Source organism: Babjeviella inositovora (genome assembly GCF_001661335.1).
Source record: "Babjeviella inositovora NRRL Y-12698 unplaced genomic scaffold BABINscaffold_2, whole genome shotgun sequence".
Taxonomy (NCBI): Eukaryota; Fungi; Ascomycota; class Pichiomycetes; order Serinales; genus Babjeviella; species Babjeviella inositovora.
The window spans coordinates 389170-410038 of record NW_017566839.1 but is presented as its reverse complement, the minus strand read 5'-3'; the positions used below and the strand labels follow the sequence as shown (position 1 = coordinate 410038).

At 49.9% G+C, this 20869-nt stretch overlaps 10 protein-coding genes and 1 non-coding gene across 11 annotated transcripts; 6 read left to right on the top strand and 5 right to left on the bottom strand.

The window, feature by feature from the left end:
- Positions 1–175: 175 nt before the first annotated feature.
- Positions 176–1801, bottom strand: UBA4 (Uba4p). The gene has a single exon (XM_019127923.1). The coding sequence runs from the start codon at positions 1783–1785 to the stop codon at positions 484–486; it is 1302 nt and encodes a 433-aa protein (XP_018986911.1). The 5' UTR covers positions 1786–1801; the 3' UTR covers positions 176–483.
- Positions 1802–2026: 225 nt separating this feature from the next.
- On the bottom strand, positions 2027–2838 carry ERP5 (Erp5p). Its single transcript, XM_019132293.1, has 3 exons — positions 2696–2838; positions 2559–2641; positions 2027–2515 (listed from the first exon to the last, which is right to left on the bottom strand). The coding sequence occupies exons 1-3, from the start codon at positions 2826–2828 to the stop codon at positions 2081–2083; spliced, it is 651 nt and encodes a 216-aa protein (XP_018986910.1). The 5' UTR covers positions 2829–2838; the 3' UTR covers positions 2027–2080.
- An 883-nt stretch (positions 2839–3721) lies between these two features.
- Positions 3722–3804, top strand: BABINDRAFT_t99. Its single transcript has one exon. It is a non-coding gene; the product is annotated as a tRNA-Lys (tRNA).
- Positions 3805–4101: 297 nt separating this feature from the next.
- Positions 4102–6190, bottom strand: BABINDRAFT_159853 (transcription factor TFIIIC subunit). The gene has a single exon (XM_019127922.1). The coding sequence runs from the start codon at positions 6146–6148 to the stop codon at positions 4349–4351; it is 1800 nt and encodes a 599-aa protein (XP_018986909.1). The 5' UTR covers positions 6149–6190; the 3' UTR covers positions 4102–4348.
- Positions 6191–6545: 355 nt separating this feature from the next.
- On the bottom strand, positions 6546–8442 carry BABINDRAFT_159852 (aspartyl aminopeptidase). Its single transcript, XM_019127921.1, has one exon. The coding sequence runs from the start codon at positions 8308–8310 to the stop codon at positions 6874–6876; it is 1437 nt and encodes a 478-aa protein (XP_018986908.1). The 5' UTR covers positions 8311–8442; the 3' UTR covers positions 6546–6873.
- A 584-nt stretch (positions 8443–9026) lies between these two features.
- Positions 9027–10013, bottom strand: AHA1 (Aha1p; the record flags this gene model as incomplete). The annotated part of the gene is made up of 1 exon (XM_019131567.1): positions 9027–10013. One exon carries the CDS (start codon positions 10011–10013, stop codon positions 9027–9029), a length of 987 nt encoding a protein of 328 aa, XP_018986907.1.
- Positions 10014–10883: 870 nt separating this feature from the next.
- On the top strand, positions 10884–11796 carry BABINDRAFT_159850 (superoxide dismutase). Its single transcript, XM_019127920.1, has one exon. The coding sequence runs from the start codon at positions 11110–11112 to the stop codon at positions 11773–11775; it is 666 nt and encodes a 221-aa protein (XP_018986906.1). The 5' UTR covers positions 10884–11109; the 3' UTR covers positions 11776–11796.
- A 575-nt stretch (positions 11797–12371) lies between these two features.
- BABINDRAFT_108994 (uncharacterized protein) lies at positions 12372–12818 on the top strand. Its single transcript, XM_019126806.1, has one exon. The coding sequence runs from the start codon at positions 12487–12489 to the stop codon at positions 12718–12720; it is 234 nt and encodes a 77-aa protein (XP_018986905.1). The 5' UTR covers positions 12372–12486; the 3' UTR covers positions 12721–12818.
- Positions 12819–12869: 51 nt separating this feature from the next.
- Positions 12870–15088, top strand: LYS4 (homoaconitate hydratase). Its single transcript, XM_019127919.1, has one exon. The coding sequence runs from the start codon at positions 12916–12918 to the stop codon at positions 14962–14964; it is 2049 nt and encodes a 682-aa protein (XP_018986904.1). The 5' UTR covers positions 12870–12915; the 3' UTR covers positions 14965–15088.
- Positions 15089–15621: 533 nt separating this feature from the next.
- On the top strand, positions 15622–17361 carry BABINDRAFT_159848 (serine/threonine-protein kinase). Its single transcript, XM_019127918.1, has one exon. It carries the CDS (start codon positions 15690–15692, stop codon positions 17058–17060), a length of 1371 nt encoding a protein of 456 aa, XP_018986903.1. The 5' UTR covers positions 15622–15689; the 3' UTR covers positions 17061–17361.
- A 65-nt stretch (positions 17362–17426) lies between these two features.
- SRO77 (putative Rab GTPase-binding protein) lies at positions 17427–20546 on the top strand (the record flags this gene model as incomplete). The annotated part of the gene is made up of 1 exon (XM_019132391.1): positions 17427–20546. The coding sequence occupies one exon, from the start codon at positions 17427–17429 to the stop codon at positions 20544–20546; it is 3120 nt and encodes a 1039-aa protein (XP_018986902.1).
- Between the last annotated feature and the right edge of the window lie 323 nt (positions 20547–20869).

The window sequence follows — 20869 nt, the reverse complement described above, 5'->3', positions numbered from 1 at the left end:
ACCATTAGTTAATAGTCCTGTTGGCTGATTGAATAATTGACAGAATGTTATCGAGCCTTGTGACTGTTATTTCTTAGAGTTGACGGTCCTAGACATGTTGACCAGCCACGATGTTGATTCACGTATATCTGGTAGAGATTGCTTGGCTTTAGTTTACATACTAATTCGTATATTTCTAATTTATCGATGTGACAAAACTAAGTATATGTAATGGCATGGATAAAGATTCATCTGGGTGTGAGGGCAGCATTATATTAATAGGCTTATAAACAAGACGCTATCTTCTCAAGATCTAGATTAATTAATCAGAATTGGAATATCTCATATGGCCTACCCTCCAACCCAGGACGAATCTTTAGACCTCCAGTCACACGCAAGATTTGAAGTCTCCCCATTGCTGTGTAATACTTCAAAAGGTAATCTTCTCCAAACTTTAATACCCTGACAACTTTGTATGGCATCGGATTTTTCACTCGCGAGTCTCTAGTACTTTGGAAACTTCAGATCAACAACGTCCGCCCACCGGGAGACACCGCCCTTAACATCCCATACCCGCTTTAAGCCGGCCCTCTCCTTCAAAAGTCTGGTGGCCAACTGTGAATCATTACCAAAACGACACACCACATAGATCGGTTCTTTGAGTTGCACCAACTCTTCTACGGACATCTTCTCCAAGGCATCCAAAGAAATGTGCGTAGCCTTTGGCAAGGAGCATATTTCAAATTGCTCAGGGGCTCTCACATCGAGCAAGGTCACTTCTGACTTGAGCGCTTCCGCTAACTCCTCTACAGACACTCGTTCCTCTGGTTGTAGCACGTTGTAGTTTACCCTTCCACAGAACTCTGTGTAGTTAATCTCGCCCGACGTGATCATCTTCTCGGTGATGGAGGCCTGCAGGCTGCAAGCCTTACAGTCAGCCTTTCTACCCCTCATATTGAAAGTTCTGAGCGACTGGGTGGGATATCCCGCGTATACCGTGAGGAAAGGCTTGAAGTTATCCTGGGTGTACGCTCCGCTGACAAGCTTGAGTGTCTCGAGGGCCATCATCACCCCGACTAGTCCAATTGCCGGGCCTAGAACCCCACCATCGCTGCAAGACGTGACAGCATTCGGAGGAGGGGGACGGGGGTAGAAGCAGCGGTAGCACGGGCCTGTGTTGTTAAAGTTTAAGATGGATAATTGGCCCTCCGTGCGGAGCCCTGAACCGGAGACAACCGGAAGGCCACATAGCGTGGCTGTATCGGAAATCAAGTAGCGGGTGATAGGAGTGTCTGTGCAGTCAAGAATCACTTCGTAATTCCGGAAGATGGCAAAGGAATTGGAGTTGAGCAAGCGAACAGGATACGTTTCGATCTCCACAAACGGGTTTAGCTTCTGCAAATACGTCTTGGCAGATTCGCACTTCAACTGTCCGACTCTCTCAGTCGAGTGAAGCACCTGTCTATGGAGGTTTGAAGTGTCAACCACGTCGTTGTCCACGATTCCGAGCTTCCCCACGCCCGCGCCCGCGAGATAGAGCAAGGCAGGACACCCGAGGCCCCCAGCGCCAATTACAAGCACTCTAGCGGTCTTAAGTTTTCTCTGACCGGAAATTCCGAGCTCGCGCACGGTCATCTGTCGTCCATAGCGCAGGTACTCCTCTAGCGTGAAGAAGGCGTCCACTTGTGTCTCGTCTTTAGCGACTCGCGCATTCAACTGCTGCTTCAACTGTTCATTTTCGCGCTTGAGTGCTTTAATTTGTTCAGTGTATGATACTGTGTCCACCATACTGATTGTATCCACCATACTGATTGTATCGTTGGGTATAAGGTTTCTTAGAAGAAGCGGTTATGAAGATAAAAATTTTATGATTGAGATGTGCATACACGGCTCAAGCGGCGCAGATCCCGAGGTTGACGTGCTAACAATACCGAAGCATGCTTAAACGATAGCGGTAAGCTATTATTATATAGATTAAAAACCTGGCTGTAAGAGGGTTTTTAGCTGTGACTGTTGGAAAAGTATTTTACATTCCAATAATATCAATGCTTAATTTATACTGGTTTTATACATGAAATATATGCAATAAACACACAGCCTCCTACACCACCTTTTGCTTCTGGAAGAAACGCCTGAGATGGCGTAACTGCCAGCCTGCGGTGGCCATCAACACGAGCACCTGGAGTACCGTATAGCGCAAGATCTTTGCGTTGACGGCCTCGGATGTATTACGGAACTGTGCTTCCTTCCCACGGATGCTGAACTGCTCCATCTGTATCAGCTCTAACTTGGTGTTCATCTCGTTCACACGATCCGTCAACCAGTGGTGGTCCGTCTTACCTTTGCTGCCGGTGATAGTATGTGTGGAATCAAAGGCCATGTCGAAGAAGATTCGGGTTTTGGCCTTTTTCCCGTGGCCCTTATCGTGGACCGGTGTGACACAGAACTTGTGCTCACCGTCATCGAGCACGGTGAATGTAAACTCCCCGTTGGGGGTGATCTTCTGGGCTACTACGCGGTGGCTGTCGAACGTTTCCTATAGGTTAGTAAGGGCGATATTAAAAGACGAAAGTACGTACATCCACAGTTACGGCGATTTTGAGGTAGGATGGTGCGGAATATTCGACCGTTGTTGGGTCCACCTCCTCGGCGTTTAGTTTCCCTGGAAAAGGTTAGCGAGATTCAGAAGGTGATTCCTATCTTTGCCAAAACATACCAACAACGAAAGTGCCGTAAGGCAAGTCCTCGAAGAAACACTTCGACTCTCCCGTGTTCAAGTAAAAGTGCAAGGCATTCGCCACGTAGATAGAAGCGAGAAGAACTACCAATAGCCTGGATAGCGTTAACATAAGATGTAGCTACTGTTTGTGGTAAAAGCTTTTGTGCATATGTGAAACACGAGATATAAAAAATTGATGTACGTTTTTGGAGGTGCAGGATGATCGGTCGGCTGCGAGACTAAACTGAACATGACGCGTCTGGATTTAGACATATCCCTTGGATAACGATTGAAATTGGACATGAAAATATGAGAAACTAGGAGAACTTTAGTTAATGATACTAAAGAGAAAAAACATATTAGCACCTTGTATTTTCTCCTGCGCGAACCAAGAAGCCATTTATCTACGTTTGATTATGTTACAAGCCCTTGGTCTACTGACAAGATGCATGTGCATCATCGGTCCATGTCCTGCCGTGCCATACACCGTAGATCCTCGATCAGATGGTATACGTGATATAGATTGAGTATTAAAATGTATATTCACTTTTGACTAGTTGGTAAATTAAAAGACCATCGACTGCTTAGGTATCCACGTATTTTGGAAAACATAAAACGGGCATATGTTCATGCCCATTGTTTATCTACTAATTGATGTACGCATAAGCTAGGGAGCAGTCTCTCTTCTATGTATCTCTACAAAGATATAATGTTCGTATAGAGCATGCCAGAATAGAAATATAATTACGCCTTGGTTCTCCAATATTTTTGGATAATATCTCGCCTGCCCTATCGATTTTTGAACTCTAAAGAGATTTATATAAATATATATAAGCGTAGATTACCATCGTATACGGGTTTTGTTCTAGTTAGAAAATGGCCTTTATTTTGGAAACTCCAGGTGAACCATTAGAGTCTCTCTCAGTTGATAGTTACTGGTAAACTACAGAAACAGTCATAAAATATTGGTCAGAACGACAGGTCAGGCAGGTCCAGACGGAATGCCAGTGTAAATTATCAAGCGCCTGGCTAGCTCAATCGGTAGAGCGTGTGACTCTTAGCAGTACGCGATCACAAGGTTGCGGGTTCGACCCCCGCGTCGGGTTCTGATTTTTTTATGAATCTCCCCCAACTAGCAATCCAAGACTCGCACCAGTTCAATAAAAATCACCTTATATCGGGTCGGACTAGATATATTAACATGAATCACGGGCCGAATCGGGGGTTTTCAGAAATGAGGTACGGTGAATGGCATAGAGAAGATGGACCTAGGGTGATTTTTACCCAGACCCCATTCTGCTAGCTCCTCTCCTTCTCTTCGTAATAAATTTTACCGAACCCATATAATCCGACCACGTATACAAGTGGGTAAAGCTATAACTGTAAACATACTAGAATTAAAACCTCATTATCCTAAAGGACCATATGAAAGGTGGATGTACGATACATTTTGTACGATATCGGCTGATCGATCAAAGAAATACACCATGAAACAAATTTACACCAATATTTAAATACCCAACCCTCCTGTTTCTTTAACATCACCTTTCCCTTTATCTGAGTAGTTTCCTTGTAGCCTATTTTTCTTGTCGTATTTGCGTTTGATCAATCAACACTAACATAACTATGTAGGCAGCCTCTGATTACTACCTACTTTCTGGTCAAGCGCTCGACGATGATCAACCCGGAGCTGAAGGCGACAGCGTACCACGCAGCAGCTCCTGGGCTTTGGTTCCAGGAGATACTCGACACATTGACGGCGTGCGGGTAGACGGGTGCGGAGGTTGCAACCTCGCCGTTCTTGACCGTCTCGGTCGTGAACGCCAGGTCCACACGGAACACGTCACGCGCGGCGGCGTACTCAACGCGCCACAAGTTCAACACCTGGTACAAGTCCGCCGGGGACTTTTTCTTGTTCATAAGCTTGCGCAACACATTGGTGATCTTCACACAGCCATCCGCACCGCCTGAGAGCGTCATGGGATGGCGTGCAGACGCCGCGACGCACGATGCGGAGCTGTCATGCTTCATGAGCACCGAGCCGGGTACTGAGATCCGCTCAGAGAATACACGTACAGGGTACGCACCCTCGGTGATTACAAATGCGTGGAGCTGCGGCACGTACGCAGCGGAAGCCTGAAGGAGCTTCATCCGCATCACCACGTTACTGGCGCGGATATCGCGCAAGTCCACGAGCGACGTGTTCAAGTCCATCGCCAGCGAGAGTACAAGCTCGTTCGCGTACGCGTTCGTCGCGCACGTCACGCTGTGCACGAGCTCTGTATGGAGGGGGTATGCGAAGGATGATGCAGTTCCGGTGAATGGAAACTCACATAGGTACCCGCGGTTCGTACCTGCAATAAGTTTGTCTGTAAACAAGTCGAAGCTGGTGAGAAGCTGGTCGGGAAGGGAGATTTCAAGAGAGGGGGATCTGACGTGGAAGTGACCGGGAGTGTCGGGAAGCTTGAGGAATCGCACACACCCGTCTTTACAGGCGAACGCGAGCACACCGAGGCCCGCGCGCACGGTGCGTACCCATCGGAGGTTCCATACCGCACCGTATTCGAGTAGGTATGACAGGTGGAGCACAATTCCGGTGCTATCATGGCGGTAAATCCGGAGCGCGGATGTGTAGGAGTGAGCGTGGTTGCTGGCAAGACGGGGATCAACAGGGGAGGTGATGTCGGTGACCGCGACAGCAAGGTAAGCAGGGCTTGTAGAGCTCACGCCATTGACGCTATTTGCATGTGTGTCGCTTATAGTCTCCCTCCAACTTAACTCCGTCACCATTCCCCCCGCATACACAAACACCCCCTCCCGCTCCTGGTCCGCCACCTCTTGCGGGAACGGAACCGCGGCCTCGGTAGTTATTCCCACCGGCGCACCCAGATTAACCCCTACTTGTATTTCGCCCTTTAATGATATGCGTGCACGCACCTCCTCGGCAGTGATCGGTTCAAGTGTAGCATCTTGGAACTCCGCGGCGCCCCACGGCGCGGGCGCGGCGCATAACGAGTCGTCCACGCCAAACATGATGCGTTCCCAGTCCACACGCAACTCCGTCACATGCGCCAATTTCTCACGGTTGCTGCCAAAAGATACGAGCATGCGGTTACGGATCGTCTCCTGTGTCTTTGCGCGCGGCTTCGCGGCCACCGTCTTGGTGACCTTGCGCGCCGCGAGTGCCGTCGTATCGGGCGCGATGTACGACACCAAGCTCACCTTTCCAATGGGCTTGGGCCGTGCGCGCTGTTTTATTCTGGGCCTAATCTCCTCTTCCTCCTCATCCTGCTCGTCGTCGGGCTCAAGTTCGTCAGGAATCTCGTCGTCCATCTCATCATCATCGTCGTCGTCGTGATTCGTGGGGTCAAACTCGTCGGAAGAATAGTCATCCGTGGCACCTGCCAGAGAATAGTTCACAGCTGTGCGGTTTCTGCGCGGGCGTGCCATTGTACGTATGTGAGAAAAGTGTGAGATGGTGTTTTGATGAATTGAGCTATAAGTGATTTGATGTCTTTTTCCGGATAGGGAAGGTGCATGCAGGATAGGTTGATGGGTATGGGGGAGCTGTATGTGTTAGTCCTGTGATAGGACAGGCTTGGCGTATATACGTAATCACTTTTCCTCGACATGTTTAGAAAGAAGTTGGCTATCACCATGTATCTTTCCGGACCCTATCATGTTCTTCTGTGGCAAGCCTTATTTTGCTGCTACAGAATAAGCACCACGTTTGGCTGATGCTCCTCCTAACATTCCTATTAGAATAACACAGATCTCCGTTCAGCTTGTTTGCTCTTTTTTTTTCCAAATTTCCTCCACATTCTAGTTATTCCAATATCTTGAGAGACTTGGCTTGTTTTCATATTATATTTAACTTCTAGCCCTGCATATGCACATGCATATCCTCTAAGCTGTGAACAACGTTAACTCATAGCGCGAACCCACAACACGTATACACAAACAAAACAACAGAAAACCATTAAAGAACTTGACAGGCAAACTCTCAGTAAATAATCAGAGATTGTTTGCTCTCTGTCTACCAATACTGACCCAACGCATGGACAGACCCGGTCGCCAGGGGAGATAGGCCCCTTAGTCTTACATCAACAGGACAGAACTCATAGACAGTTAAAATACTCTACTGATAAAACTCCACAGGCTGTAACCGGTGAATATTACACCCCATCAACCAACACCTTCGGTTCCAACTCCGCATACATTCCGAAGTACGCCCCAAACAACTTGGTCAATCTCTCCACGTCAAACGTTCCGCCGGTCTCTCTAATGGAGTGCATCGACAATTGCGGGTTCCCCAAATCCAACGTGGTCATACCCAATTTGCTCGCCAAAATTGGCCCGATGGTGGATCCGCACGGCGAGTCGTTGCGTACCACAAACAACTGCAATGGCACCTCCGCGGCGGTGGCCATTTGCTTGATAAGCACAATCCCGGCGGAGTTGGTGGCATAGCGCTGGTTGGCGTTGATCTTAATAACTGGTCCACGGTTCAACTGCGGCTTGTTCTGAGCTTCGTGGATGTCCGCATAGTTCGGGTGCACACCGTGGGCCTGGTCGGACGAGAGGAGGAACGACTTGGACAACGCCTGTTCCTTGAAGTTCCCCGCGGCACCGGTGGCAAAGTCAAACGCGGTCAAGCGCGCGAGCACGTCTGGAAGGAAGGTCCCGTCGGCGCCCTGGGCAGAAGAGGACCCAATTTCCTCGTGGTCGAACAAGGCGATCATCGAAATGCCCGCATCGGTGTCCAAGGTCTTGGTGGACGCGAGAAGGCCCTCGGTAGCACAGAAGCAGGAAGTCAAGTTGTCCAAACGTGGGGAGAAGATGAACTCGTCGTGGAGACCCCCGAGGGTTGACTTTTGGTGGTCGTACAACACAAGCTCAAAGTCCTCGATCTGGGACACCGCCACATCGAGTTCTGTCGCAAGGAGCTCAAGAAGCCCTTCGTTGTGTCTCTCTACCGTGGCCTTAATCGACGAAAACTGTTCCTCCGTTGGTTTGGCACCGCAAGAGGAGTGCTCGTGGTCATTCTGTTCGGCCTTGATGTGCTGCTGGCCGGCAATTGGCACCAATTTGGCCTCCTTGTTGAACTCGAACTTTTCTCTCTCCTTGCTCAAGTGGATGGCTAACGTAGGAATACGCAAGATCGGTTTGTCTATCTTCACCAACTTGCCCACGTAGTTGCCCTGTTTGTCGCTGATAAAGACCCGCCCAGCGACAGACAAATCTCTGTCGAACCAGGTGTGCCACAACCCACCACCGTAACATTCTACACCCACCTGGATGAAACCCTCGCTAGATTTCTTGGAAACTGGCTTCAAACGCAAGGTCGGCGAGTCGGTGTGCGCACCCACAACCGCGATCCCGTTCCCGGCGACGTATTCACCCCCGACAGTGAACGCAATGATGGACGAATTGTTACGCGTGACAAAGTATTTCTGACCCGGCTTCAACGCAGCGTTCCAGCCGGTGCGTTCCGAAAGCTCCGTGAATCCGTCGTGGAGGAGCGCGAGCTTGATGTTGTTGACCGCGTGGTACGGCGTTGGCGAGACGTTGACAAAGTTAACAAACTTCTGCGCGGCTTCGATGGCTGACATGATAAAAGCTGGTATAAATGAAGATAAGTCGATATAGAGACCGTTTAATGATCCTTAAAGGAGGCTATTTTGACTCTATTGGAAAAGTGACCGTTTCTGAAACATACAGGCAAGGAGGCAGGCAAAATCTGGAGAAGCAAAAGGTTTGAAAATCGCTCACCATGCAGGCTAGAAGCTGTGACTCGGACCGAGCCGCAGAGAGCTGCCGTGTGGGCAGTAGGCGCATAGAGAGATCCAAGGTGAGAATACCGTGCGGGGTGACGTACCTGTAGAGGTATATTGAAAGGATTGGATACTTCCATTAGTGTCGTAGCTAAGCGCGGTTTGGAATCTAGAAGAGGGAAGTCAGGCGCAATTACATCGTTGGATGCAGCAAAGGTGCATATCCGAGTCTACAGGTGAGAATCGAAGCAGTACAAAAACCTTTAGGAGTATTGATAGCATTACAATATTGAGATGAATAATGGCAAAAAAGGTGCTTGGAGACGGAGATCAGATAACTAGAGTGGGCCTAAAACCTGGTAACTAACCTAGGACGGGGATCTATGCACCTGCCGAAGACAAGATACAGCGGGATAAAACGCTTATGCGAACTGTGATACGCCAATATTCCCTCTTAGCCACGCATAAGTGAGCGTATAGTCCCTCTACAGTTACGATTTCTCGTCTTGTACACTTCTATATTGACGGATCTGTAAATACTCTCCTAGTTCACCTTACAACACAGCACCAAAGCCAAAAGTGATCTTGATCGCCTTGATGTAGTACTCGTTGAAGTTATTCTGAACAGCGTCTTCCTGCCCGACTGGGATCCCCAGGAATTTGACAACCATCTTGGTATCGGATTCACCCTGGCGTAAATCGATTTCCAAGTCAGCGTAGTGGTCTTGCTTCCACGAGCTGAGTCTCCAAGTCATATTAACGGTCTCGTTCTGCACAAGCTTGACCACCTTCCCGGAGATATTGCCCCCAAACAAGTTGTAATCGGACCCCTCCACCGGTTGAATGTTAGGCGGGGCACGTGTCCATGCAGCGACTCTGCTTGGTTCTAACAATGTGATATAGAGCTGTTCCGCGGTGGTGTTAAAGACCGGCTCAAAGTGCAAGGTGGAAGTGTTGTACTTTGGCACTGACGACGATGCAGCCACTGGTTTGGCCGATGTGGCAGTCAGAACTGCAGCAGAATTAGCTGGTGTAACTACAGGGGTCGCCTTTTGGTTCTGCAACGTGAGCTTCGACTTGACCTGGCTCTCTGGGGCCTGAATGTCGCTGCCGTGGGCTGTGATCAAGTCTCTGCCAAACGCAATCAACAACTTTCTCAACTGCGGAACCATTTCCTTTTTGACCAAGTCCTTGATGTGTTCGTTGGATGAAGACTCGTTGTAAACGGAAACCCCGAACTGCAAGTCGGATTCTTCGGAGTCGTAGGCGATTTCCGGGACAGTGATGGACCCTTCGACTGGGGTTCCATCGCTGAGCGTTCCCGCAAGCCCCAAAACCAACTTAATGTCGAATAGGGAAATAACCTTCCCCTTGCGCTGGCAAACCTCTACGTCACCTTCAACGGAGGAAACTTTGCTGATGGCGACGGAATCAGCGCCCTGCGCGCTCACGTGGAGTAACTTCTCGTCAAAATACCTGCGTGTCCAGTCGATGCAGTTCTTGTCGACCCAGTGCCAGTTGTTTGGATTATTCACAACCATTGTATGTGTAGGTGCTAGTTGTGAGATCTGAAGTTGAGGGGTGGGTTCGCAGGGTTTTATCTAATGCTGAAGCTGGCGGGTAATTCTAGCGTGGAAAGATCTAGAAAAATGAAAAGTCGTGTGCGCACATGTGGCTGGGGTGGCGGCTCCGCCACAAGGACGTCAACAAGATACGACGATGCGTAAAGATATCCGAAAAAGCTTTTAATATAAGCAGCGGGAGTAATTTTCCATATACTAAAATGGTAATGAGAAGTACGGTTGGTGGGGAGAGAAAATTGGGACACTACCAACTATCAATAATTGGTAAGAGGTTGTACTGTGTACCAGGCTGGTGATGTTGATTTGTGTTATAGGGAACCCTCGGCTAGACCTGTCCAAGTACTCAAATTCGCGTTCAGCAATTCCACTTTGCCCTGTAAATACCTCATAAATCTAGTTAAATCGCTGACACCACTGTACACCAAGAATACTCAGTTGCCCTGTTATGCCGAAAGTTTATACAAATTCCACTCCATTATCCCTTTCCTTCAGTTGCTACCTATAAGTTGACAATCTGATTGTGTTGGCCAAATCCATGTATCGAAGAGGTTAATGACCAAGGTTTTCGTTGGCTGCTTCATGCGGCAGATATACGATCAAGAGAAGATTATTATAAACCATAAGGATAACTGTATTATGCCATTCTGGATAAGGGGAAGGGTCTAGGCAAGCCGAAAGACGTCAGTGACGCACTGTGTGTAAGCACCATAACACACAGACCTTGCTAACTACAAGTGTGGAAGATATAATTTAGATGCCACAGAACTTAGGTACCCTTAGAATCATATTGCATCTCCCTTCGTCAACAATGACGATTGCTGAATAAATCCGAAGGAGCAATCGCGGCAATATAATATCGACAGTGCGATGATGTATCCCCACATCGATTACTAATATGCGCCTGCCCCCTGGAGTGCCCCCATTGCCGACCCCGGGCCTATCACGTGTGCCGCTGGCTCTAAAATCTTTTCCGCGTCGGGAATTGCTGTGGCTTCCTATATAAGTAACTCCCTCCTTCTTTTCAATTCACCCAATTCCACTATTACCACACACAATGCTCGCCGCCCCTTTCCGTAACACTGCTATCCGCAGCTTCAAGACCGTCCCAAGTATGGTCAGGACCAAGATTGTCCTTCCAGACTTGGACTTTGACTTCGGCGACTTGGAGCCATACATTTCCGGCCAGATCAACGAATTGCACTACACCAAGCACCACCAGACCTACGTCAACGGGTACAACACCGCGATTGAACAGCTTGCCGAGGCAAAGCACGCTGGTGACGTCAAGAAGACCATTGAGTTGCAGCAGCACATCAAATTCCACGGTGGTGGATTCCTCAACCACAACTTGTTCTGGAAGAATTTGGCTGCTCCAAAGAACGGTGGTGGTGAGGTGCCAGCTACCGATTCCGCCTTAGGTCTTGCCATCAAGCAACAGTACGGCTCGCTCGACAGCTTAATCTCATTGACCAACACCAAATTGGCCGGTATCCAGGGCTCTGGCTGGGCCTTCATCGTCAAGAACACCGAGAACGGCGCGATTGAGGTTGTACAGAGATACAACCAGGACACTGTCACCGGCCCATACGTTCCATTGGTTGCCATTGACGCCTGGGAGCATGCCTACTACTTGCAGTACCAGAACGTCAAGGTTGACTACTTCAAGGCCATCTGGAATGTCATCAACTGGAAGGAGGCCGAAAAACGCTACACCAAATAAGTTTCTTAGCGAAGTGCACCGGAACCGCTTTTAATCAATGTATCAGTAAGAATGTCTGTAGAAACCGTAACTTGATAAAGATCCAATATGGACACCTTTCACGACAGCTTTTGGATTCTGTTTGCAGTTAGTACTAGGCTAAAATTTAATTACCGGTTACAATCAGGATCATTCTGCGTACTTCAGGGAGAATGATTTTAAATCAGACAAACTTTGATAACTGAGCGGTTCTACCAACGCGATATCCAAAAAAAAATAGAAGTTTGAAGCTTGAGAGAACTTCTCCAAAATACCGAATTATTGGCAAAAACTATCAAGGGCCATTTTCCGGAGAAACTGTCCTAACCCATCGCAGAGCTCTGCTGAACCTATAATAACTGCTATATATTAATTTCGATGGTCGATTTGTATCTATGTTGGTCATATTCACTCAAAAGGGCGTAAGGAGGATAATGAAGCATTCTTGCACGCGATTCAACGAGACAATAGCGCAAATGTCTAAATACAAGCTATTACTCAGTGATCTACGCATGACGCCCAAGTAGTATTATCCCCCGATATGATAAATAACAACCAACTATTCAATTCTTTGTTTAATCTCCTAGATACCCGCTATGAACTAACACTTCCCTCCCCCGTGATCCTCACAGGCTATTAGGTCGCTCCTTTTGGCTGTGGCTCAGTCCTGAAGAGTCACCCTATCTTGTCCCTATGTGCTCCGGCAACCAGTGCCGAGCGCTCGCTGTAGGTTGTCCCCGCAAACCTGGTGTACGGACGCCCTCTGAACTGATAAGGCTGCACCAGTATTCACCGCCCAGCTTCAACAGTGGTTGTACCACCTCCACATCATACAAGCCTGACAACGCAAATCACGGAGGTTTGGCTACGAACGCATTCACCTCAACCGACGGCGTACCCACCGAGACCACTACTAGGTCTATCTGATCTCCGCATCCTGCATGCTTCTGGTGATTCACACTTGCGTGGTCTCTGTACCGGACTTGCTTAAGCGCTCTACACGCTACCAATCATTTGCGGCTTGATGGTCAGAAAATCCTGCGAGACTTTTCACTATTTATCTACCACTGTTTCTCTCATCTTTCTCATTTCCTTTCCTCCACCCGTTATTTATTATCCATAATGTCCCGCATGTTCTCTGCCAGGCAGCTCACATCCAAGAGGCTCTTTTCGAGCTCTTCGTTCGCATTGCAGGGCCAAAACTTGACCGAGAAGATTGTGCAGCGCTACGCCGTCGACTTGCCCGCCGGTAAGCAGGTGTTTTCCGGCGACTACGTCTCTATCAGACCGGCACATTGCATGTCCCACGATAATTCATGGCCGGTGGCACTCAAGTTCATGGGGTTGGGCGCCAAGACCGTAAAGGACAACCGCCAGATCGTGTGCACCTTGGACCACGACGTCCAAAACAAGACCGACAAGAACTTGGAAAAGTATGAAAATATCAAGAATTTTGCCAAGGAGCACGGTATTGACTTTTACCCCGCAGGAACCGGTATTGGCCACCAGATCATGATTGAACAGGGCTACGCTTTCCCGCTCAACCTCTCCGTTGCCTCCGATTCTCACTCCAACACCTACGGTGGGATCGGTTCGCTCGGGACACCAATTGTACGTACCGATGCCGCATCGATCTGGGCTACGGGTCAGACCTGGTGGCAGATTCCGCCCGTGGCGCAGGTCGAGTTAAAGGGGAAGTTGCCCAAGGGCGTCACTGGTAAGGACGTCATTGTCGCGTTATGCGGTGTCTTCAACAACGATGAGGTCTTGAATCACGCGATTGAATTCACCGGCGAGTTCTTGCACGAGCTTCCAGTCGACTACAGATTAACCATCGCCAACATGACTACCGAGTGGGGTGCACTCTCTGGTTTGTTCCCAGTAGACTCCACCTTAATCCAGTGGTACCAGGAGCGCATTTCCAAGTTACCACAGCCGCATCCACGAGTCAACGCCCAAACTATCCAGAACTTGATCGACAACAAGTCTGCGGCCGATAGCGACGCGTACTACGCGAAGAAGTTGACCATCGACTTGGACTCCTTGTCTCCGTACATCTCCGGGCCAAATTCCGTCAAGGTTTCCACCTCCTTGAATCAGTTATCCGGCAAGGACATCAAGATTGACAAGGCCTACCTTGTCTCCTGTACGAATTCGCGTTTGTCCGATATCAAGGCTGCTGCTGATGTGTTGAAGGGTCACAAGGTTGCCCCAGGTGTGGAGTTCTACGTCGCTGCTGCATCCGCCAATGTCCAGAGAGATGCCGAGGCCAGTGGAGCCTGGAAGACCATCCTCGACGCCGGTGCCATCCCATTGCCAGCTGGCTGCGGTCCGTGTATCGGACTCGGTGCCGGCCTTTTGAAAGACGGTGAGGTGGGTATTTCTGCCACCAACAGAAACTTCAAGGGTCGTATGGGCTCCAAGGATGCCCTTGCCTACTTGGCTTCTCCAGAGGTTGTTGCTGCCTCTGCCGTGTTAGGAAAGATTGCCGGCCCAGAGGAAATTGGCGGCGGTCCAGTGGGCGGTGCTCCGGCAATCCGCAAAACCGTTACCAACAATGCAAAACCTCAGGGCGGAGCTACTGCCGTAGGCGGTTCTATTGAAGTCTTGGAAGGCTTCCCGGCCTCCATCGAAGGAGAATTAATCTTGTGTGATGCTGACAACATCAACACAGACGGGATCTACCCGGGAAAGTATACCTACCAAGACGATGTCTCGCGCGAAAAAATGGCCGAGGTGTGTATGGAGAATTATGATTCTGAGTTCGGCAGCAAGACCAAGGCGGGTGACATTATCATCTCAGGGTTCAACTTCGGGACCGGCTCCTCGCGTGAACAGGCTGCCACGTGCATCTTGGCGCGAGACATGAAACTCGTGGTGGCGGGCTCCTTCGGTAACATTTTCTCGAGAAACTCCATCAACAACGCGTTGTTGACCTTGGAGATTCCAACCTTGGTGGGTATGTTAAGAGCCAAGTACGCCGATGCGCCAGCTCAGTTGACCAGAAGAACCGGCTGGACCTTGAAATGGGACGTCACCAAGGCCCAAGTCATTGTTAGGGATGACACCGGGGCCGTTGTTTTACAAGAGAAGGTTGGTGAATTAGGTACGAACTTGCAGGAGATTATTGTCAAGGGTGGTTTGGAAGGCTGGGTCAAGTCTCAGTTGTAAAGCCTAGGATAATTGTACACTAGATTGATTAATGAATACGCGGTTGTTGCAGTTAGTTATAATGGGTAAGTGGAAGAGAGTGTAGCACAGGTGGCTTGAAGCGGGGTGCTCTAAAGAATTCCAGCCGTAAAGGTATACTATTCGTATATTTTCATCTCGATGTCTCAGATTCATATGCACGTAGCCTCATTTACGGGCATGCGGACAAAATGTCCTCAGGACCTTTACAATGGGCTAAGAGGACTTGCCCTATCCTCGATTGTTTTTTTTTTCTTTTTTTAAAAGTAAAATTCCATGGTGGGAGTCCACAATTAGCTTATTTTTATAACGGCCGGGCATTCCACCGAGTTTATTTAGTCAAGCACATGCCACTGACAAGTCCGCCTCCGCTACACGATCTATCGCACTAAATCAGCCATAAAGATACACTACAGTAGCAGGTAAAAAAAAGATATAAAGGAATAAATATTGGTCTATTATTTTAGTTGCTGGAGTTAGTCTAATCCCTGAACGTGAAATATTATAAATTTCGTTTCGGAGATGACGTAAATGTACATTAAGCTGTTCCACATGGGTAGTGCCTAGTCCAATCTCAAGTGTAAGTTCATCTAAGGCTTGAGCCATGGCAGTCATCAGCCGTGTCTATAAACATAGCTCAAAAGCTGAAATCATTTCTTGAAGCTTACTCCATAGCTATAGAGCCTTTTGCACCCCCCTTTCCCAAAATGAGCTTGGTAGAGCATGCAGAGATCAAAGAGCAAGACATTGACGGGCGGACGTACCGGGTGTTAAACCATTACAGGATTATTAGCAAGTTGGGCACAGGCCAGTTCGGGAAGGTTTTACTTGGAGAAGACATTTCTGCCGCCTCACCGGTGCTGGACACTCCACGAAGTCTGACGAACCCCAAACTTGTCGCCATCAAGTCTGTGAACCGTATTGACAAGCGCCAGCTCTTCTACTCACATTCTAAAGGCGTGGACACGACAACTCCTGAGAAGATTCGGCGCGAGATCGAAATCATGGTGAAGTGTGGACAGAACCATGTGCGGCATCCCAACATCATCAACTTGCTCCAGGTTGTGGATGATCCAAAAATGCCAAAGATATACATGGTGCTAGACTACTGCAGCAACGGCGAGCTCAAATGGACGCCAGCACACCGCGCCACAATCGCCCCCAAAGACGACTTGATCACACAAGTGTTGAAAATACACAAGGTCACCAAGGATCTTCTCCAGGGAATTGAGTATCTCCACGGCCTCAACATCATTCACAGGGACATTAAGCCGTCGAATTTGCTCATAGATGTACATGGAAACGTGAAGATTGGCGATTTTGGTGTAAGCTTGCTCCTTAAAAATGAAAATGAATCAAATAGTGCGGCACCAGACAAAAGGGCTTTGCTCAGAGAGATATTCCGAACTGTGGGCACGCCCGCGTTCTTTGCCCCCGAACTATGCCAATTCGTCAACGATGAGTACGACTTCACTGATGAACAGACGATGAAACAACAACGAGAGGAGGCTTCCCCCACGAAACTCCTCCAGTCGCCTAAGAAAACGGGGGTGCGGATGGACGTCTGGGCCCTAGGGGTCACCCTCTACTGTCTTTTCTTCAAATCCTTGCCCTTCAATGGCGATAACGAGTACCAGTTATTCAAGTCAATCACAAAGGACAACCTCCAGTGGTACAACGAACCGCCCAAACAGTTAGTATTGGATGCGCACCGCCGGGTAGTATATTTCTACGATGCCTTCCGCGAGTTCCTCCAGTATACGTTAGTCAAAGATCCCAGTGCTCGTCCGAACGTTGCCCAATTGAAGGAACACAATTTTGCCACATTCAAGTTCAAAACAGAGGAGGATAAGCTTGTGTTTCTCAGGTTTAATGAGCAGTTCTTGCCCTCCCCGCCGCAGCCTCTGCAACCAATAGCCCCGCCAGCACTTGCCGCGCTGGTAATCTTGCCGGCGCCTACCCCATCGTTTGAGCCACCGCTATTTCCAAAGAAAGAGAAACGGTCAAATTCGTTCAGCAAGGAGATTGGCGACAAGTTCAGAAGTTTGGTCAGCCGGACCAAGACCTCTCAAGCATAAGCATTGCGCCCTACTCAAGCATAACCCAGTTATTTAATCCAGCGCAAATATTAACCAGGAGTCAAGATCATATTCACCGTCATGACCCTTTACCAGATATCCAGAAAAAGTAACTGCCCTATTCACAATCTCTCCCTTCATGTTACAACTAGGACCGTATAGACGCATGCCGAACCATACGACGTAGTATACTGGGATAGCTGCAAGACCTACCAATATGGTGCGTATAATGAGACTATAAAAGGTATCATTGTGCTTGGTTACTAATATTTTGTAGTTCCAAAAAAGTATAGAAAAAAATGCAATCATATGGTATTAAAATAGCTACAGAACTTAAAGAGTGTTTCTAGTCACCCGCCTTCAATCATGTCACGTGAATGGTCAGTCCGTTTCGGCGCTCATTTATACTTAACGCTAAGCAAAACGAGCACCTACCAAACGCCCTCATCACTCAACTCCAGCAACTCCTTTGCCATGTTCAACAAATTCAAAACGAAAACAGATAAGCTCTCTGTTCCCTCTGCGATTAAATCTGTCAGCTCCGTGACCAATGCCATCAAAACCGTAAGACAGACGGATCTCTCCGACAAGCTCTCCTCCGCCTCGTTCCAGCTCGACGACCTCGCACGCTACGGAGTCGACGGGCTCATTGACGGAATGGGCTTTGACCCAGTGCAAAGCTTGCTTGCAGTTTCGACCTCCGCAGGCCAGATCCATGTCTACGGTCAACATCAAGTGGCGGTCACACTCGAGACGCCCACCCCCAACCCCGTGATCACGCTCAAATTTGTAAAGGGGGTGTATCTCGTGGCGATCGATTCAGAGGATACGATCTTGGTATACTCGCTCGAGTCAAAGAAACTCCTTTCAAACTATAAAGCGGCCGCCGCCATTATCAGCGTGGAGTCAGACCCCTCGTTGGACTGGCTCCTCTTGGGACTTGCGACCGGGATAGTGGTGGCGTTCGACGTGGACCGGTTTAGCTTGGCGCCTTTTAAGATTGCAAACTTGACGCACCCGCGCGGCCGCATTGTGTCATTGAAGTGGCACCCGCGCGAGCTCGGCACGTTGTTAGTTGCAACCACGGACGCGGTCCATATCTACTCCGTTGCGACCGAAGAAGTCAAGCAGACGTTTGCATATGCGATCCCCGCGGGGGCCCCTGGCGGCGGCGACCGTGACGGAACGCGGAACCCAACCGTCACCAACGCCTTATGGCACCCCAACGGCCTTAACATCGTGTCCTTCTACGAAGACAACTCCCTTGTCTTCTGGGACGCGGTCTCGGGCCAGCTTCTCCAGGCGCGCACTTTGTACGACACCTATGTGGACCGCGCAACTACCCGACTCACGTGCCCCGTAGTGGAGCAGACCCCCATCATCAAGGTGTGCTGGATCACGGGTGAGAATCCGGATGTGACGTCGTTAGTGATGCTTGGTGGCGAGATAAACTTTGACGGAGGCGTCCACTCGCTTACCGTAATGCACTTTGGTGCCGCACCCACGTACTCCATCACGTCCTACGAAAAGATGGCCGAGTACTACGCGCATCCCGCGTCCCACAAGCAGATCCCGCTCCACACGACGTCGCAGATCATTGACTTCCTCCCCTTGCCACGCCTGTCGCCCCACTTCAATGGCTCTCATAACCCGTCACACTTGCTTGTCTTGCAGGATGACGGTCAACTCCAGCTCATGGACTGCGACACGTGGGGCTCGGACACGCGTGCGTGCAAACTCCCGCCCGACTTGACGTACCTCCTCCCTGCCAGCACGTGCATCGCTGCGACCGAGATCGAGCGCAATGCCTGGTTGAACATGGTATCTGCGGCCTTAAAAGCGCAGCGCTCTGCTCAGATCTTACAGGGTGGACTCCCCACCAAGCGCCCCGTGCGCCTCTATGGTATGCGCTCTGTAATGATCACGGGCCACGCCAATGGCAGCGTGCGTCTTTGGGACGCCAGCTACGGTGAGATCGACGAGACGGCTGTGCTTGAGACCAATTTGGGCGATGTGTTGCAGGGTATTGCGACCCACGTGGCCATTTCACGTGTCTCCTACGCAACGGACGTTGCCGAAATGTCTGTCGCCATGGGCAGCGGTGTTGCGATGCTCAAGTTCGGCCGCAATGTGCGCTACTCTGCCGCTGCGGCCTGGGGCAGTGTCGACACCATGCGCAAGCTTGTGGTTAATGAGCACAGCATGTGTGACTTGGTGCAGCGGTACCCCAATGTGAAGGAGGGGCTCTTACCGACACACTACTTCCAGCGCCCCGGGGTTGTCACCGCTCTAAAGCACAGCGGTATCGGTTTGATTGCAGTGGGATACGAGTCCGGCCAGTTGATAATCATCGACAACCGAGGCCCAGCTGTCATCTTCGACAAAAACATTGGCAAGTATGGTGACCGAGGGGCCGTCACGGCGGTAGAATTCTCCATAATGCAACACGAAGACGACACTTATTCGTCCATTCTCTGCTATGTGGGCACCGCCCCCGGTGGCTTGTTTGCGTTCAAGATCTTGCCGGACAGAGAGGGGCGGTACATGGCAAGATTTGTCGGGCTGGCTCTGTCCGAGGGCTCTGCCATCCACAGCATCACCACACTCAACGCCGAAACCGGCGAGTCCGCCGCGGCGTTGCTCAAGCACTTCGAGACGCTCGGCGCCGGTGTGGTGGTACCCCCAATGATCATTGTCGCCTCTAGCAGGTCCGTCCGGGTGTTGAGGGGCCTCAAGACCAAAGTTGCACAGCGGAGCTTCGATGTGCGGGTCTTGGGGTGTGGGACCGTTACGGTGCACGTAGATCTCTCGCGTGACCCCGCGAACCCGACCTATACACCGCGCACCGCCGTCGTACTTACTCTCGTGGACTCGGTGCGCGTGTTGTCGGTGCCGGAGCTCAGGGACCTCCAGACCCTGAGTTTACCGTTTGGCGTGAGCGCTGCGGATGCTGCGTACAATGTGACAGTTTTACCTTGCGGCGACGTGGTGCTCCGCAAGAGCGCCACCTCCGTGGCTTTGGTGAGCATCTTGGGCAAAGGCATTACCCAGCATACGTACCCACCTGACGTATTGTTTAATCGCAAGATGTACTTGCCGCCGCGCCCGACGATGAACGTGATGTCGTACGCCCGTGGCAGCAAGCCGCTCACCCGCGACCAGTTGAACGAGGCTATGGGCGGCCCGAAGCGCCGCAAAGGAACCATTCTCGAGGTCGAATTGGGCGACAAGATCGTGGCGGGGACAGCGATCTATGCCCCACGCGAGACACAGGAATACGAGCAGGTCGGAAACTACGAGCGCAAGAACGCTTACTCCGCCGCCGCCACGCGTAACTTCAACGGTCTCGTCCGCAGTGTGCAGTCGGGCATTGATACCGTGAACGAACGCCTCAACACCGCCGGCGCGCTTGCCTCTCAGAAGGCCGACGAAGCCAATGACGCGATCGTCAAGGGAGCGTTCAAGAGCAAATTCGGAATGTCGTAGATGCGAGAATATAACGAAGGTGTGGTGAGGCTGGGAAGGCCTGTATGGACAGTGGTGGTTCTAATTAGCTAATTGGTTTGGGATGGAAATCTCTGTAAACTAAACTATCGGTAATAATAATTGTAGTGGTTCTTGTAGCCTCGCTGTTGAAAAGGTATATAAGGTGGGTTGACTGCAGGTGTCTAGAACTGGTGCAGCTTTAAGCTGGGGCTCGGTTTAAGCTGGGACTCGGTTTAAGTTGGGACTCGGTTTGATTGACCATAAACTCTACCTTCCATTGCTTAGCTCTATCATTATCTAGTTTTGCGTTTTTGTTTCCAATT

Coding starts and splice junctions, on each gene's coding strand:
- BABINDRAFT_159852 (XM_019127921.1), bottom strand. CDS start 8,310: ATGTCAGCCATCGAAGCCGCGCAGAAGTTTGTTAACTTTGTCAACGTC.
- LYS4 (XM_019127919.1), top strand. CDS start 12,916: ATGTCCCGCATGTTCTCTGCCAGGCAGCTCACATCCAAGAGGCTCTTT.
- BABINDRAFT_108994 (XM_019126806.1), top strand. CDS start 12,487: ATGTGCTCCGGCAACCAGTGCCGAGCGCTCGCTGTAGGTTGTCCCCGC.
- BABINDRAFT_159848 (XM_019127918.1), top strand. CDS start 15,690: ATGAGCTTGGTAGAGCATGCAGAGATCAAAGAGCAAGACATTGACGGG.
- BABINDRAFT_159853 (XM_019127922.1), bottom strand. CDS start 6,148: ATGGCACGCCCGCGCAGAAACCGCACAGCTGTGAACTATTCTCTGGCA.
- ERP5 (XM_019132293.1), bottom strand. CDS start 2,828: ATGTTAACGCTATCCAGGCTATTGGTAGTTCTTCTCGCTTCTATCTAC. Junction 2,642..2,695: donor TTACGGCACTTTCGTTGTTG/GTATGTTTTGGC, acceptor AACCTTTTCCAG/GGAAACTAAACGCCGAGGAG. Junction 2,516..2,558: donor AAATCGCCGTAACTGTGGAT/GTACGTACTTTC, acceptor ACTAACCTATAG/GAAACGTTCGACAGCCACCG.
- UBA4 (XM_019127923.1), bottom strand. CDS start 1,785: ATGGTGGATACAATCAGTATGGTGGACACAGTATCATACACTGAACAA.
- BABINDRAFT_159850 (XM_019127920.1), top strand. CDS start 11,110: ATGCTCGCCGCCCCTTTCCGTAACACTGCTATCCGCAGCTTCAAGACC.